The 12,802-nt window shown below is 42.2% G+C and overlaps 1 protein-coding gene across 2 annotated transcripts in view; it reads right to left on the bottom strand.

The window, feature by feature from the left end:
* The window catches only part of arnt2 (aryl-hydrocarbon receptor nuclear translocator 2), a 74,731-nt gene that overhangs the window by 9,682 nt on the left and 52,247 nt on the right, over positions 1–12,802 (bottom strand). For both annotated transcript variants that reach the window (XM_080458330.1, XM_080458331.1), the window contains exons 12-14: positions 9,687–9,838; positions 1,265–1,337; positions 153–276 (exon numbers count right to left, since the gene is read on the bottom strand). In XM_080458330.1, coding sequence (XP_080314456.1) covers positions 153–276; positions 1,265–1,337; positions 9,687–9,838 — 349 coding nt within the window. The remainder of the gene's footprint in view (positions 1–152; positions 277–1,264; positions 1,338–9,686; positions 9,839–12,802) is intronic.

Here is a 12,802-nt window from a genome sequence, read left to right as displayed (position 1 = left end):
ACAAAAAGCAAATAGACAGGAGACGATAAAAAGAAAAACAATGCAGAGTGTGAGCGTCAACCCGCACTTGTGTGTGTGTGTGTGTGTGTGTGTGTGTGTGTGTGTGTGTGTGTGTGTGTGTGTGTGTGTGTGTGTGTGTGTGTGCGTCGTACAGCCAGAGATGCCGGTGTACATCTCAGCAAAGCGAGGGTCCCTCTCCTGGGTGAACAGTGCTTCTGTCTTATCGATGCTCTTTCCCGCCTCGTGGACTCCGCTGCTGACGCTGGCCACGGGGACCTGAGGAGGCGGGGCAAGTTCAAGATGTAGAGACAAGAAAAACTACCCGAAAAAATTGGCTGATGTGCAGAGTCGAGCTCAGACTTCAGGGAGGTCCTTCTCGCACGTTAAACGCTTCATTTCCGAAACAACGTTTTCAAGTGAAAATCCTTTGTTGCGTTTTACATGACAAAGTTTGTTTGGAGCCACTGAAAACACAACTTTTTGAAAATGTTCCAACTGCATGGAAACGGGGAGAAATGCACCTTTTCTGAGACACTGCAACTGTGCAACACAGTCATTGTAAATAGTCGTTCTGCACATGCTCAGTAAATGGACAATCAGAGCAATGTTTCCTGTGTCACGACTCCCAGTCCATCTTCTCCTGGGACGTGGTAGTTTTATAGTTGACAGTCAACTTAATAACAATGCAACTTGGTCGTTTGCCTATACGAATGCCTGTGCTCCCATTGTTTTCTGTGCATATCTCATTTCTGCGGTTCTTCTGTTTCCATGTAAACGGATAGCTTTTTCCAAACGTTACTGTGTAAACGTGAAACTTTTCTGAAACGAAAATGCACAAATTCCGTGTTTTCACAGGAAATGATTCAAACATGCTTCTCCGTCACAAATGGCAGTACGGTGCCTCAACGCTGTCATGGAACTTTTGAATTCTGCACGTAAGTAGCATGCGCTGTGAGGTAATTTTCCACCCTCACACTAGAGGGCGTCGACTTTCTGAAGAATCTGTCATGAAATCGCATGTGTTTACCTTTTGTTTTTCCAGTAACAGTGAACAATGACGACCGAACAAAAGAGAATGTTGTTGTAGCACCCATTAGTGGCCCAACATGCTAATTACATCGTTTTCAGTTTATTCAGTTTTTGTGTAGTTGTTTTCACAACATCTCCATCTAAAAGGCAAAACTTTTCTGCAAAAAACCCCCCCAAAAAAACAACAAACCCAATGCATTTTCACTTGAAACGTGCGTCAGAAGCAGAGTGTTACCTGTGAGAGGTCGTAGGCGGTGAGTCCATCTCTCTGGTGAACCTCCAGCTCTGCCTGCTGCTGCTGTAACTGCCTGCAAACCACAAGAAGACACATTCACTCTTATATTAGCAGCTCCACTCGACTCAAAGCAGAACAAAGACTGATTAACTTTTCATTATAGTCCATTAGAGGCCAAGTGTTTGACGCCATAATAAAACCCACCGAGTGAAGAGGGCGAGGTTATGTACAATCTGATCGACAACTTACAGAAAAATTGTGGGTAATTTAATTAACCGCATCATTTCAGGACCGACTCAGATGCGTGTCATCTACGGCGCGGCTCCAACAACAATAAGAACCTTTGTGCGATATTTTGCGTCACTGCTGTCGACTCATTAGAAACCCTCAGCTGCACAGGTGACACATCCCACAATGCCACCGCTGCTACACAAAGCAAGGCAAAGAGAGGAACCAGCAGGGAGCCAGAGAGAAGTAACAACTTCAGCCAGAAAGCCTTTCAGAAGATTTGACAAACAGGAGAACAGCATGCAGTGATTGAGTATAACCTGCAGAGGGAGAATAAGGAAGAAAGTGTGAATATCCACAGAAAACTTCCAAAGGCTAGAAAACGTGAGCTTCCCCGGTGAAATGCCCCAGTTTATTTTTGGCTTGGATTGGTCACGATATGAGATCTGATCTGCATCAAAGTCGGACTGGACAAACACAACATGTTTAACCCGATAACTATTTCATGTTGTCATTGAGCGCAGACAATAAACATCCACGGTCCTGTTGGGAAATAATCATGAACCTTCAGGCTAATGATACTCGGCTGAGTCAGGAGTCAACAAACCCTCAAAACATTAAACAAGAGATGAATAATGTACTCTCTAACCTTTGGAGTTTGTTATTCACACAGCAGAACTGCTGATGTCTACCTTTTGCTCACAAAAAAAACAAAACCAGATCTTTGTCGGCTTTCGTCAAGAACAGTTTGTTTCCTTCAACTCAAAGTCTGCTGATGGAGATCATTTAGTACCGTGGTTGTTCTGCCGAGAAGCACACAGTAACATCTAAAGACTGGAACCTCAGTTATTGAGTTTAGAGATGGAAAGCTAAATATTCTTCTTTTTTCCTTTCGTTCTCAGTGCAAACATGGAGTTGGTTCTCTGCACATCCTCACAGTCCCCAACAGTAACTGGAAAATAGTTTGTGGACTAATGAAAACTAGAGGTGAGGAGTTGGGCAGTCACACGAAGCTCGACATCGTCATGATGGTGGGGTACGGTAGTGGCAGCATCATGACCGCCTCACCATGAGCACGATGTCGAGGTATGGCAGAGGCGTCTTCAGCTCACAGCTTCAAACTCTCATTCACCAGTTTTCCCATCACAAAATATGAATTCATCTCTGAGTGTGTCCATTGCTTCAAAGAAGCCATGTTCTATGTAACTCTTTTGGTACACTCTGTTTTTTTTGTTTTATTAATTCATCTTTCTCTAGCCTGACATGCAGCCATTTTGAGTTTACCTCTGTGTATATTGCAGACACTTTTCTATTCAAATCAATTTCATTTCTATTCCGCCAAATGCAAGACAGTCATTTCAAGGCACTTTTATAGAGGAAAAACCAACAATCTCACATGAGCAGAGGAAACGGTGGGAAGGAAAAACTCCCTTTTGACAGGAAGAAACCTGCAGAGCCAGTCAGAGGTGGAGACTTTCTGTCGTTTCTGTTGGGTTTAGGGAATAGACTTTTAACTTTTGCATAGTTAAAAAAATAAACAATACCCTTTTAATGAAATTGCTTAAACTTGGTAGTTTTGTGACATAGATGGAGTAAATTCTAACTCATCTATTGATAAAACATTAAAAAAAAAATGTTATACCCCTTAAAATGAAGAAGGCTTAATGACCCACAATGAATCTTTGGCGCCTGCCCATGGGGCGTTGGGTTGGTAATCATTGATGTAGAGCTTTGTGAAGGGGTATGGTAGGGGTAGCATCATGACTTGGAGCTGCTTTGTTGCCTCAAGTTCTGGACCAGTGGCCATTAAAGAAGGACATCAGTATTGATGCATCACAGTTTAACGTCAAAGTAGACATGAGCCACCTCTGTGAGTTTAAACAGCTCGACTACAGAGGAGCTTTAAAATAGGAAGAAAATCCACTTTTCGGTGTGACCCGGTCCGAGTGCGGACCTGAATGAGAGACAGATGCTTTGGAATGAACTCAGACAGCCAATAAATATCAGAATACTTTGTGTGTTATTAGGTTATACAGACTCTCCCTTAAAAACAGATAAAATCATGATTCCTGGACAAAATCATACAGAAAACTGAAATATTTCCAAGGGTTCACATGCGGACAGTGACGACATCCTGGTGGTGGCAAGTTTTTAACAACCGCAAGTGAATGCAAAGAGCAGGAATCAACAATCACTTCTAATATCTGAATGTTTTCGAGTGACAGATGGACAATCAATTTTACATCGCGGCCATGTTACGACAACCTCTCGTCTGAAAGTGTAAAGTTTCTCCAGTTTTGTCCTCAGATGCCTCACTGAACAAGCAAAAGGATCAAATCAACATTCACCGCCGGGTAAACTCAAGAAGCTCCACAGAAGATGATGATGGAGGAAAAAGTATTTAAAAACGTGTTTGGTCTCTTCCATCCTCTTTTTCTGCCCACCGTGTCCACTTAGTGAACGTGGAAAGTTCCTTTTGATGGCTTTGCCGTGTTAAAATGTCAGTGAGCATCATTTTGTGAGTCGGATTATTGAAGCGTGCACCCTCACACAGTGTGCACGGCCAATAAGTATGTAGATGTAATGTGACTGAAAGGAGCGGGGCTGAGGAGCAGGCTGCCAGAGCCGGAGCATTAAAAGACCATCAAGTCGTTTCCCCGCAGCCTCCTTACATTCACCAGAGCAAAATCAGCTGGAAAATGGCTCCTGCAAAGGCTTTTATTATGGTCAGAGCTGGCACTGCACGGCCCGCCACTACAACTGTTTACCTCCGATTCCAAGCTTCCAATTAGCAGCTCGCTACCTGATCAGACGGGGCCCGGTGCGTCAGGGGGAGGAGCGGAGATTGCCCCATTTCTGGAGAGGAGAGCCTTTCAAGCCGCGGCGAAGGAAACTGCATTCAAAGTGACAATTCAAATGAAGGGGCTGCCTGAGAAGCAGCAGCCCAAACACAATCGGAGAGCAGGTGGGACACGCAGGAAGCTCAGCCGGGGTCTGCACTCAACTCATTTCCACTCCAAATCCATTTAACAATCAGGCAATGTGTGATTTAGCCAAAATACCAGAAGACCAGATGGAAGGTCTGCGTGATTCAGGAAGAGCACTGACAGGAAATATGGCCAAACATGACAAAATGTGCCAATTTATTCATTAAAAAGATGGTGTGTCCAACTTTTACAGAGAGGGGGGAAAGAAAAGATTAAATCCCTGAATGGATATTTATTATTTAAATGCTTTTGTCTGCTGAGATCAAGAACCCAAATCACAAGACAAGAGGAAACAAGCTTCTCTGGACCTCAGTTTCTCATTCGCTACAAAAGTTTATACAAAGATTACAAAAAAAAAAAAAAACCCGGAGTACACTCACGCTTCGGAAATTTGTATTTCCTCACTTCTCATTTACTCTAAATCAGGGATGTCAAACACATTTTAGTTGAGGGGCTACGTAAAGTACAATTTCATCTTGAGTGGGCCGGACTGGTAGAATAGTGCCATCGTAACCTTCAGGTTTTAAATGCAAAGTTTCTCTTTTTTGCGGCGCATATGTGGAGTATATTTGATGAAAAATATCTGTATTTTCACAAAACAAAAGCTATTCAAAAGGACTACAATCACCTATTCATACTATTCATACTATTCAACATAAAACCCTCAGGTGCAAAATACAGTGAAATGTCCAGAAAACGTCTCCTATAGCTGCTGCATTATGGGAGTTTTTACAAACGCAGCATGTCTTTGAGGCGAGTTTGTAAATTCTTTTTAAAAATAAAATCTATGCTTTCTTAGAAGCTGTGGAGCTATGTCAAATGGAGCTTTCATGCACTTTTAAACTTCGAGGACACAAGCAAGAATTTTATATGTGAAGAAGCACTTCTGGCTTAAAGAAACAACGCGTCTGTTATTTAGAGGCACTTTGGTTACAAGAGAGATGAAAGGTTACAAAACGGGAACGACTCGTCTTCATCACAAAGACGCCAAACGACAGAGTTCAGCAGGTGTAACTTCAAATAAACGCAGGTCATTCTTCTAAAGCTCCAGTTTCTCCAGACTGTTTGTTTTCCAGACTCACACACTGTTGATAGTGCAGCTCTTGGATTACGTGATGTGTGGACAGCCAAGTTTGTACTGTATTAGTAGTATAATCCAAACTAAAACACATTTATTTTGTTTTTCAGACTTTTATTTATCTATTTCAACACTCCAGATAGCGAGGAGTGTTTTTCTTCGAGTCGGGTAACAGATGTTTTAAAGGGGTATCAACATGTTTTTGCTGAAGTGACTAACAAACTGTATTGCAACGCAGTTGGTTCAATATTCAAAGTGTTTATTTTGTTGCATGTCTCAATAACAGTAAACCCTCCAACCTTTGTCACACAGCTGATCATCTGTATGAGGGAGATCTTTCTGGAAACTCGTCCACGTGAAGCCGGTACAGGCTCAGTGCAGCTCTGCTCCACATCATTACTCATACAGACAGGTTTGATTAAAATAAAAATCAGCAGCTTGCTTCTTGACCCAAGTCTACTGTTCAGCTCGGTTCTGGTGCAGCGAGCAAGTCAAACAGTAAAACTGTCTGTGTGTGTGTGTGTGAGTGCGTGTGCGTGTGTTTGGAGGTCCTGGAGTCATATCCAGAAGATGTTATCTCAGCTTCACTGTGCACAACTTTCCCAAACTGGAATTTATAAAAATGTATAAATTACAGGTACCTAAAAGAGTGAGTGAGTCTCATCTGTAGTTTTTGTTTATGTTTGCATGTCTTGCCTGACTTAACTGTTCTTAAAAGTGATACAGAAATAAAGCTCCTCCTCCTCTTATTATCATTATTATTAGTTAACTTAGTGACTGACTGAACTATGGTGCTTTTCCACTAGTACCTACTCGGCCCGACTCGGCTCGCCTTTGCTAGTACTAGTACCTTGTACCAGGTACTTCCATGGTACCTGCTCGGTCGAGATTCCAAGCGAGCAGAGACGAGTGCGAGTAGAAAATGTGACGTCAGTAGACGGCACGCCACTGATTGACTTGCGTGTCACAACACAAGATGAGTCAGGAGAGCGTCTCATACACCCCGCCATTTTAAAAAACTCAATCAGAACAAGAACGCTCACAAACAGAGGGAGACGCACAGAAATAAACCCTGTGGAGCAACAACGAAGTGCAGATGTTTCTTTGTCTGGTGGCCGACCAGAGGACTCAGCAGGAGTGACCCGCTACAAGTATCAGGAGGTCTCCGAGCCACGGATCCCATCGGTGTTTGGGATTAACTGGTTTCCCTGTTAAATGGTGACCAACTTCCTCGAGAGTCTCATTTTTACAGCAAATCTTAGTGTCATACTCTTATTTTAACATCAGCTGCTGCAAACGGCTGGCGGCAGAAGAAGGTTTTTGCGTGGTCTCACCGAAAAAACGGTACAGAAAAAACCGCGACCACTGGCTACAATTTTCCATCACCCCTCCATTGAGGTACCGAGCACTGAGGAACGGGTCTGTGAGGAGGAGCGACAACGCAGCCGTCTGCCGATTGGGAGTGACGATCGCCACTCTCGACTTACCTGCAATATTTACATCTAACATCTGCAGTAAACCCTCTCGTTGCTATTTACATACGCTGCTTTGTGCTCACTGGTTGTTTTGTTTAATCAGTTTATTGAAACGTCGCCGTGCGACAAGACCGCATTTTTTGCCCGGTCGTCCCTGCGTCGTTTTAACCCCGCCTGCATTATAATTGTACTTTCTGTGGTGGGACCGTGCAACAGAGTAGGGCCTGGGTGCGTACCCTCCCGCGCCGCCACGCTCCGGCACTTACTGTGCGGTGGAACCACGGCTTTAGTGGTTCCAACTGACTTGGTGATTGAGTAACTGAGTGACTGTCATGTCTTTGCATGTCTTGCTAAATAACCCTGCTGTTCACTGTTCTGTGTTTGCTTCTAATTTAACTTTCTATTGGTTCCATTTGAAACTGTTTCTCCTACATTCAGCGTACACCCTCCTTTGTTACGTTCTCCGCAGTGCCGGCTGTGTTTCCACTTGAATGTAGCACTCAGTGTATCGCTATAAGCATGTGAACCGGTGGTATCACAGTGATTCATCATGCTTTGTGGAACCGCAGAACACTCCCTGCTTTTCAACTTCTGATAAATGAGATCCATTTTTTTTCTCTTCAACGACCTCATAAATCTAAAACGTACTGTTAATATGTTGCCTGGCTCCTCTGCCTGGGGGAGCCTGCAAAGGCTAACACACACCAACAAAAATGACTGAAGCTGGAGGGGGAAAGTGGTAATTGGCTGAACTTATGGCAGCGCTCATCAAGAAGAGTCTATGGAAGTCTGTGTGTGTGTGTGTGTGTGTGTGTGTGTGTGTGTGTGTGTGTGTGTGTGTGTGTGTGTGTGTGTGTGTGTGTGTGTGTGTGTGTGTGTGTGAGTGTGTGTGTGTGTGTGGTTGGATCTGTGTTGATACGAAGGGTCGGGCCTGTCCGCGCAATGCACACAATTTCTTGATAACTGATGACTAAATCAGCCGCGGCCCGGCTGTCGACTACTGTAAAACACTTCTCATCTCCGAAAACACACATTTCATTTCAGCAGTACGTTAAACCTTGATAAATACTCCTTATCCAAAGTCAGATCATTGAATCGAACCGCACGAGGATGTTGCCGTTGAGCTCCTACCATTGTTTTATTGTAGGAAAAGCAATTCTTGGTGTTGATTGGTTGTATCTTGCCTGAACCAAGTGGCAGCAATGCATTCGTGCAGCACCAGAAGTGATCGCGCTAAATCGGAAGTGATCGTGTTAAAACAGACGTTATCGTGATAAATTAAAAGTGACTGCACTGAATCAGTAGCGACTGCAATAAATCAGAGGGGACTGCACTCATTTGAGGTGATTGCAGTTAATCGGGAGTGGTCACGCTAAATCAGACGTGATCGCATATTGTCTTATAGATTCACATATTTTCCAGTAAATTTCAAACGTAAGTTGTTTGGGAATGTTTACTACTTGAAAAGAGATTGCTGCACATAAACAAGTCTAACAGCAGATCCTCGAGGTGATCTAATTGACCAAAATCTTCAGGAAATGAAGGATTTTTAAAGTCCGCAATGACTTGAATAAACTAATATTGTATTTAAATTACAACATAGAAAACACATCAGATGTTTAAAGTAAAATCTCTTACCATTTGCTGAAAACTTCTTTCAAAGACAACCCTCACATATTGTTTTCTCATTATTATAACTGTGAAGCACTTTGGTTGTTGCTTATAAATGTGATATACCAATAAAGTTGGATTGGCTTGGAAAGAAAGGCTGAAAAAAGTTTGATACATCTGACCAGAAAAAGTTTTTTTCCACTTATCCTCTGTCTACCTTCACTTTGTTATTGTTTTTATGGGTGTGAATGGTTCTCATAACTCCATTTTCTCCCTCAATTCAAACACATTTACCACGGAGAGGAAAATCTATAAGTAAACTCTTAAAAAAAAATAACATAAACTCCAAATTAGGAAAAAAGCCTTGAAAAAAACATCTTAAAAAAAAAATCAATTCAAGTAAATTATTATTACAGTCTGAATTGTCCTCAACTTTCTTTGCCCGCCTGTTTTTGGGTTTTGTTCAAACGTTTCTGCAATATGTGGCTGCCAGCAAGTTTAAATCTAATATGTTATCTTTATTATACTGAGTTTGACATCCCGATCTTGTCTATACGTTCATCAGGACGTTTCACAATTCATTAGAATAATTTGATGATTTTTCAGAAAATACTGAAATCTGATTGAGTTGTCACATTAGACATTTAGATTAGTATAAACACTTTGAAAACAATAATAATAAAAAACCCAAATTGCAGAATCGTTGTCATCACTCTCCCAATCTATAAAACGAAGAACAACAAATTTAAGAGAGAAAATGTTAAATAAAATAGATACTGGACTATTTTTGACACATTTTAATAGCATTCTAGTGGTTTAATAACTCACTGAGGAAAGCTTTAAGAATCCAGTGATCTCACCTAAAAAGAACCGTTGATGTCATTCCATTATGGCGACAACTTCTGCATTTTGCAGTCAACAAACTTGAAGTTTTGAAGTTACAAACATGACGAAAGTTAATCACAGTCCAGCCTCTTCAGCACAGCTGCACATGTGAGAGGAGGAGGAGGAGGAGGGGTAAAAGTGACTGATGCAGAACGTACTTGACGTTGGTGTTGGTGCAGATGATGTACTCGATCTCGTCGGAGTACGGGTTCTGGAAGGTGAAGCTGCTGGTTCGGATCAGCATCCACTCCCTGTTCTTCATGCGGAAGCGATACATCACCGACAGGACCTGACCCTTCAATTTCACCACCTGCGGAGGAAGGAACACCGCGCGTTAGGAAGACGACTTCTCATTTTTCTAATCCCATGACAATTTTCGATAGATTTGCAGACAAAAACGTATTGACTTGAAAACATCATATAAACCAGTGGTCCCCAACCCCCGGGCCGGTACCGGTCCGTGGATCAATTGGTACCGGGCCGCACAAGAAATAAATAAGTACTTCCGTTTTACGTATCATCTGTGTCTAAACGATCTTTTATTTTGAAAAATGAGCGGATTCTCTCGGTTACGTCTCAGTCACTTGAGCGCCAAAGTTTAACCTTACTTTGAACGGCCGGTTCACACCGATGTCCAGCGGAAATGTTCAATTTTCATTTCTTCTGCTAGCGTTACTGCTTTTAGTCGAATGGTGACCGTCGAAACGCTTCTCCCACTCGTTCTTTGTGCGATGATCCACTGCTCGAGATTTGGCGTTATGGTGAGTTAAAATTTTCTTTCACTCTATGTTCGTTTTTGTGGTGTATCTGTATCAGATTTGGAAACGTTAACATAGCGACCAGAGTCAGCGAGTGTTCGGCTGACGGTTCAAACTGGTTCATTTCAATTTCATCTAGTTTGATGTTGCTTTTATCATTTTACCACTTTTTCCTCGTCTTGTCTTCACCGTTTCTTTCTCCTTCATTCTTTGTTCTGTGTCCATTTGTCTGTGAAGCACTTCGAGTCGAACCAAACTGCATGAGAAGTCCTTCATAAATAAGGTTTGATTCAACGCGAGTAACGTTAAATCATCTTCAGATGCAAGATGATAAGGGAGGAAACCTTCTCATTCGCTGTCACACCAGTCGCTACATCTTTGCTGTATTCCACAGCAGCAGCCTGGCGGTTCAAACCGCTCTCCTCCGCCGAGTGTTAGTCTGAGTAACGAAGGCATTACACTTCATCCCGATGTGGAGGGGATCTTAAATGACTTTGAAATAAAATAAGTGCTGACGAGGAGCGGGGTGGGAGACGGAGAAGTTCTCACTTCACTCGCGCTGCAGAGATCACAGAGCAGATGGGAGGAGAGGAAATGAAACAAAGCTGGAAACCAGGCAGTCAAATAAGCCTGTCTCTGCTGTGAACTACTGAGCCTGTGTTATGGGAGGAGCCTGACATGACGGCACAATGAAAGTGCTAGGATTTCATTGATCTAAAGAAAGGAAACGAAGTATATGGAGGAAATCAAACTAATGTATACATTTTGATAATTCCAATAGGCTGCAGTTGTCGTTCAGTCCTTTATTTTATTCCGTTCAGAAGGGAGAGAAATAAAACCAACTAAAAATACTAAGAAAAAGTGGCGTCAACGTGCAACATCAACAGCAGCATGTATTGGCGACTCACGAAAAGGAAACTGAATTTTTCAAACACAATCCTTAGTACAGGACACCAACACAACACTGACACCCAGAGAATATTGCAGTAAAACTAGCCTCAAAGCCATTTCACTGTATTTTTCCACCAGAATGTTTCATTAAAATTGGCTTTATGCTGAGATTGTAGCCATTTTTTAACAGTAATTATTAGTTTTTTGCAGAACTATAGACATTTTCATCACATACACTCAGCGCCACAAGAAAGAGGAACTTTAAAGTTTAAATTTAAAGGCACGATTTTACTCGTTCGGCCCACTCAAGATGAAATTGGGGTGCATGTGGCTCCTGAACTGAAAATGTCAAAAATCCCTGATCTAAGTCATGTTAACAGTATTAGTACACCTGACTGACGAGCAACTAAAAACATTCACCTGTGAATTTATATTTGTTACACCATTTGATAAAATAGATTGTATAAGAGAAGCCTCAAGGTCATAATCAGAATACTATTCTGATTGCATTACACCGTCACCAACTGATTGACATCAATACATAAACTATAATTTAAAAGAAAGAATACAAGTAATAATAATAAATACGATACACGAGCCACATTTTGATTAATCCAACTCATCCTGATCATCATTCATTATTAAAACAAACCCACACACAATCTGCGACTCCGAATTGTTTGTCAAACTTCGACAAACACGAATCCATGTTCTGCATTCAGCAACATACTCGCCGCCAGTTGCATTTCTTCTGACGCAACATTAAATAACATGAATGATGCTGTGAGGCGTGATCATATGAATGATGCATTGTGCTGTAATTCACTTCAAAGTGATACGACAACATTCAGCGAGGCACCTTTCCTTCCATCTGTTCTGCTTCCTCCTCCTCTGTCATTTGCTGTCTTGTGCAGAAACGCGTCTGCCTGTTTGCTTACAAAGCACAGGAACCAACGTGGACACTTAAGGACATTATTAAAGGATCGACCAATCAGGAAGATGGCCGTTACATGCTGTGCGATTTTTGGGCGTCACAGACGAAATGAGAGAATCGTGGCGATACCTTTGGTCTTGGCTCTAGATCAGTCCTGCGTCACACCGTGAGACCAGTTCAAGGACGGCCGTTGTCACGGTCTTGTGACCAAAGACCAACTGTGACAAAATTCTGACAGTGTAGGAATTTTGGGGTGATGGTGACGCTGCTGCTTTTTAGATTCAAGTCTTACAGTGTGGCTCGTTGTCAACTTCTAAGATTGTTAAAATCGCACAGTGTGTAGCAGGTATAAAGGAGTCGGCAGAAAGCATCAGAAACCGACCCTATGAAACCCAAAGAGGCCCTTCAGGGTGAAACCAAAGACAAAGTAAGACATCTGTAAAATCTGTGTGATGCCAAGACTGCTTGTACATCATTGTAGTTGTGTTTTAAAGAGTTCATGTCCATCGTCCATCCAGTCATTGGTGTAACCATCTATCGACATCAGTCATCTGTCCATCCATTTAACCATTCATTTATTAATCCAACCTTCCATCTATCAATCATCCAACCGTCAGTCAGTGCTTCTGTCTTCGATTCATCCATCCTTTAATCAATGCATTTATTGTTCATCTGTCTGTTTCAGTTAATC

Source organism: Lipophrys pholis (genome assembly GCF_963383615.2).
Source record: "Lipophrys pholis genome assembly, chromosome: 2".
Classification (NCBI taxonomy): domain Eukaryota; kingdom Metazoa; phylum Chordata; class Actinopteri; order Blenniiformes; family Blenniidae; genus Lipophrys; species Lipophrys pholis.
This window is presented reverse-complemented; position numbering and strand designations above follow the sequence as displayed.